General features: G+C 47.2%; 1 protein-coding gene across 1 annotated transcript in view; it reads left to right on the forward strand.

The window, feature by feature from the left end:
* Positions 1-5,000, forward strand: part of mAChR-A (muscarinic Acetylcholine Receptor, A-type) — a 112,832-nt gene that overhangs the window by 41,441 nt on the left and 66,391 nt on the right. The window contains exons 6-7 of the mRNA XM_080270024.1: positions 769-921; positions 3,398-3,532. Of these exons, the coding sequence (XP_080126150.1) occupies positions 769-921; positions 3,398-3,532 (288 nt within the window). The remainder of the gene's footprint in view (positions 1-768; positions 922-3,397; positions 3,533-5,000) is intronic.

The raw sequence follows: 5,000 nt of genomic DNA on the forward strand, positions 1-5,000 counted from the left end.
TATCTGTCATTCTTCCATCAATCTTTTCTTCCTACTTTGTTATCCTTGTCTTATTGTTGCAGTTTTTTCGTATCATTATAAACCCTTTCACCCCGAGAGCCTTATTTTTTTAGTCCTGCTGCCTTCAGACGATTTTACTCAGCTGTAGAGAGATTTTTCTGTCTAGGGGGTTTGTATATGGTTTTCTTTGACTCTTTTCAGTGTAAATTTCTTTTTAAATGAAATAAAATCGTCTGGTAAAAGAGAGAGAGAGAGGGGGGGGAGGGGATAGGAGACGGATGTATTCAAGATTCGAAAATACGAAGGAAGAAAAATGAGAGAGAGAGAGAGAGAGAGGGAGAGAGAACGATCACTACTAATTCGATTTCGTCTCCTGGCTTTTGTTTATCTTTCTCGTTTTCTGTATCGTTCGCCATTTTCAATCCTCGTTTTCCATTTCCTAGCGCCAACTCCTGTTTTCTAGCATTCCTAACTGTATTCTCCACAAATTATATATCTTCCGATACTTCTAACATCTTCTAACGCATATTCCTTTTCTTCTGACACTATTTTCTACTTTCTAAGACTCGCATCCATCTTCTAACACAAGCCATCTATCGTTTAACACTCATTCTCTATCATCTAACAGTCCTATCCACTTTCCATCACCAACTCTCCATTTCCTAACACACATTCTCTTTCTCCTAACACTCCCACCGCCTCCTAACACCTCCTAACACCCTTCTAACACTCCTAACCCTCTTCTAACGCCCCCATCGTCTCTTGCAGGCTCGTGTCAATGCCGCTCTTCACCTTATACACATTACGAGGTCACTGGCCGCTGGGACCCTTCGTGTGTGATACTTGGCTAGCTTTGGATTATCTCGCCTCCAACGCCTCAGTGCTCAACCTGCTCATCATCTCATTCGACCGGTACTTCAGGTGAGTAATCGACCTTTTCCTACCTCAATTAGTACCCCCTCTACCTCAGTCAACCTCTAAATCTACCTCCAATTTTACCACTGTCTTTCATACCTCGCCTCCAACGCCTCAGTGCTCAACCTGCCCATCATCTCATTCGACCGGTACTTCAGGTGAGTAATCGACCTTTTTCTACCTCAGTTAGTACCCCCTCTACTTCAGTCAACCTCTAAATCTACCTCTTATTTTACCCTTCCTCTACCTCGTCTTAATACCTCCCTTGAACACCTTCGTCTCCACCTGCTCATCATCTCATTCGACCTATACTTCAAGTGGGTAATCAACCTTGTTCTACCTCACTGTACCTCGTATATTACCTTCTATATCACTACACGTGGTGGCGGTGTATACCCTGGGTGGAGTAGCTGCGGCGTCCACCCGGGGGCAGCAAACCTTCGCACCTCGGCGTGAGAAGGACCCTGATCCGACCCTGGCGAGGCTACAGGGGGGCGCCGGATCCCTACACAGTGCATGTATGTATTGTACTGTACCTGTAGGACGGCACCAAGGAATCAGCCGCAGTTTCTTACCTGTGGTCGATGGGTCTGGTCGGTGAAACAGGGCACTAAGGAACAACAACCTCTTAATCTACCTCTGAGTCTCCAGTATTTCCCTTCAATACTTCAAGTGGGTTTTGCATCTAGATCTACCTGTGTTTACCTTTTCTACCCTGAGTCTTACCTTTGTACTTCCAAATCTACCTTTAATTTTACCTGTACAGCTTGCCTAATTACTCTCTGATCAGCTTTACACTACTTCATCTACCTCAGTTCTACCGCCCATACTACTGCTACTACTACTACTACTACTTCTACTACTACTACTACTTCCACTACTACTACTACTACTACTACTACTACTACTACTACTACTACTTCTACTACTACTTCTACTACTACTACTACTACTACTACTACTACTACTACTACTACTTCTACTACTACTACTACTACTACTACTAAACTGAGTGCTTGAGACTAATTCAGATTTTCTGTCTGTTATTTGGTAAACTCCTTTCTTCTCTCTCTCTCTCTCTCTCTCTCTCTCTCTCTCTCTCTCTTCTTCCTCCTTTCTTCTCTCATCTTTTCTGCCTTCTTCCCTCTTCCTCCTCCCTTCCTCCTTCTTCTTCTCTGTCTCCTTCCTTCCTCCCTTTCTTTCTTCATCCTGTATTCTCTCTCTCTCTCTCTCTCTCTCTCTCTCTCTCTCTCTCTCTCTCTCTCTCTCTCCATCATATCATCTCCACCCTTCCTCCCACTCTCCCTTCCCCGTCTCCTCCCGCTCCCCCTCCCCCTCCCCCTTCCCCCTCCCCTCCAGTTCCTCTGATCTTCTGTTGACCTGGAGATGTGACCCACTCAGACCTCTCCCCCCTCCCTGTCCCCTCCCTCCCCCTCCCCTCCCCTCCCTCCCCCTCCCCTCTCCTCCCCTCCCCTCCCCTCCCTCCCCCTTCACCTCACCCTAACCAGCTTCATCTCCCTCTCTCTCTCTCTCTCTCTCTCTCTCTCTCTCTCATTATTATTGTTTTTCTTATTATTATTATTATTATTATTAATATTATTATTATTATTATTATTATTATTATTATTTTTACTACTATTACTATCCTCAGTACTTACATAACACCATCATAACACAGCCTATCACCTTCACAGCACCATAACACATCACCATAGTTCCTTTCATGTTTCCCATAGTCCACGAAATAGCACACAGCACCTTCATAACACCACACATCACCTCCACAGCACTTCAACACCACTATTTCAGCTCCCTAGCACCACAGCACCGTATAGCACTTTGTCACTCCACGGAACACCACATATCACCCCGCACAACACTTCTGTCCCCCATAGCACCACGTAGCACAACATATCACCCCGTAGCACCTTCATAGCACCTTCGTAACACCACATAGCACCTCTCTGTTAACACCACAACTCTGCACACCACCCATATATAACTTGAAGCTCTCCCATATCATTTCCAGCTCACCATATCTGCTCTTTCGCCTTCGTAACACCATAACACCACCGTCACACACCACACCATCTCCACAACACCATAACACCTCTGTATGACCTCCTAACACCACTTCCACAACACTATGTCATATCTATACCCTTTCTGTGGCACCGTAACAACTTTCTATCGCCGCGCAACATTCCGTAACACCTTCGTAACACTCACTAGCACCCCCACAGCACTATGGCACCTCTTTGTTGTTTATGTAGCACCACAGCACCTTTCTATTACTTTCATAACACCAAATTAACACACCATACCTCCTCCACACAACACTGTAACACCTCGCTGTCACTCCATAGCACCATAACAATCTTCTCTCACCCCTCCATACCTCCGTAACACCCAGTAACACCTCCGTAACACCCCGTCACACCTCCATAACACCCCGTAACACCGTGCTCTCCCACCCCCGCAGTGTGACGCGACCACTGACCTACCGAGCCAAGCGGACGACGCGGAGGGCAGCGGTGATGATAGGATCTGCCTGGATCATCTCACTCATACTATGGCCACCTTGGATCTACTCCTGGCCTTATATTGAGGGCCACAGGTGAGGCAAGGGAGGCAGGGGAAGGCAGAGGGAGGCAGGGAAGGGCTTGTGAAGATTTGGTAAGGCAGGGAAAGTTCAGTAAGACGGAAACAAAGGTGGAATTTAGGGTCGTGATAGGGTCGACTTTACCATCTCATTATGGCCACTTTGGATCTACTCATAGCCTTATATTGAGGGTCACAGGTGAGGCAGGGGAGGCAGGGGAAGGCAGAGGAAGGCAGGGAAAGGCAGAGGGAGGCAAGGAAAGGCTCACTGGATATTCAATAAGGCAGGGAAGGTATACTACGGCAGGAAAAAAGTGAAATGTAGGATCTTGATAGGGTCGCCTTCACCAACTCAGTGCGGCCACCTTGGATGTGTTCATGGCCTTATAATGAGGGCCACAGGTGAGGCAGGTTAGGGAGAGAGAGGCAGGGAGAGGTAGAGGGAGGCAGGGGAAAGCTTTGGGGAGATAGGCAGAGGCAGGGACAGGTAGGGTAATTAGGGGAAGGTCGAGAAGGGAGAAGGTAAGTAGTATGGAGGTAGAGAGGACTTGAATTTCACTTATGGCCGCCTAAGCTTATTCATGCCTGTCTGTTAGGAGCCACAAGCGAAGCAGGGGAGGCAGGGAGAGGCAGGGGAGGGTAGTTCGAGGCATGGAAAAAATTGGCTTAGGCAGGGGTAGGCAGGGTCAGCAGGGTAAGGGATAAGGCAGGATAAAACAGGGTCAGGGAGGGAAAGGCACGAGCAGGATGGGTGTGGCAGGGTGAGGCAGGGTGAAGAAGGGAGGAAAGGGTGAAACAAGGAGGAAAATAAACTAGGCAACACAAAAGGAAGTAAGGTTGGGGAGAGAAAGCGAGAGACAGAAGCGAGAGGAGAGAGGGGAGGGGAGGGGAGAAGAGGGATAGAGGAGAGTAGAGGGAGAACAGAAGTGAAAGGTAAGAAGGAAGGAGGGGAGAGGAGAGGGAAAGGGGTTATGGAAGGGAAGGGAAGAGAGTAGGGGAGGGAAAGGGTGAGAGGAGAAGGAACAGGGGGGAGTTAACGAGTGAGGGGAGAAGGAACAGGGGGAGGTAAGAGTTGGGGGAGTTTATGAATTACGACAAGTCTCCCATGAAAACAGAATAAAAATGGATTAGAGGCAGCTGGAATTGAGCGGTAGAGCTGTTCCGAGAATTAGAGGGGTATTGGAGACAGTGTTCCGTATGCTCGTAAGTTATGGAAGCTCCCTGACACCATTTCCTAAGCGATTTATTTTGTTTCTCACACCTTACTGTCCTCTGTTTCGTATGTGGATAACTGTTGTACAAAAGCATATTACCCACCCATATCCGAAAATAAATCGCTAAGGAAGAGGTGTTAGGGGGCTTCTTTAACATACGAGGACTCCAGCCTCTGAATAAATGGTTTAGCGTTACTTATAATTATTTAGTTTTTCCAATAATGAGGGGGATAATTTTACAGGAATCACACCCTTAGGCTCCTTTGGATT

This window comes from Coenobita brevimanus, chromosome 39 (assembly GCF_032717465.1).
Source record: "Coenobita brevimanus isolate Jiangsu-jjx chromosome 39, ASM3271746v2, whole genome shotgun sequence".
Taxonomy (NCBI): Eukaryota; Metazoa; Arthropoda; class Malacostraca; order Decapoda; family Coenobitidae; genus Coenobita; species Coenobita brevimanus.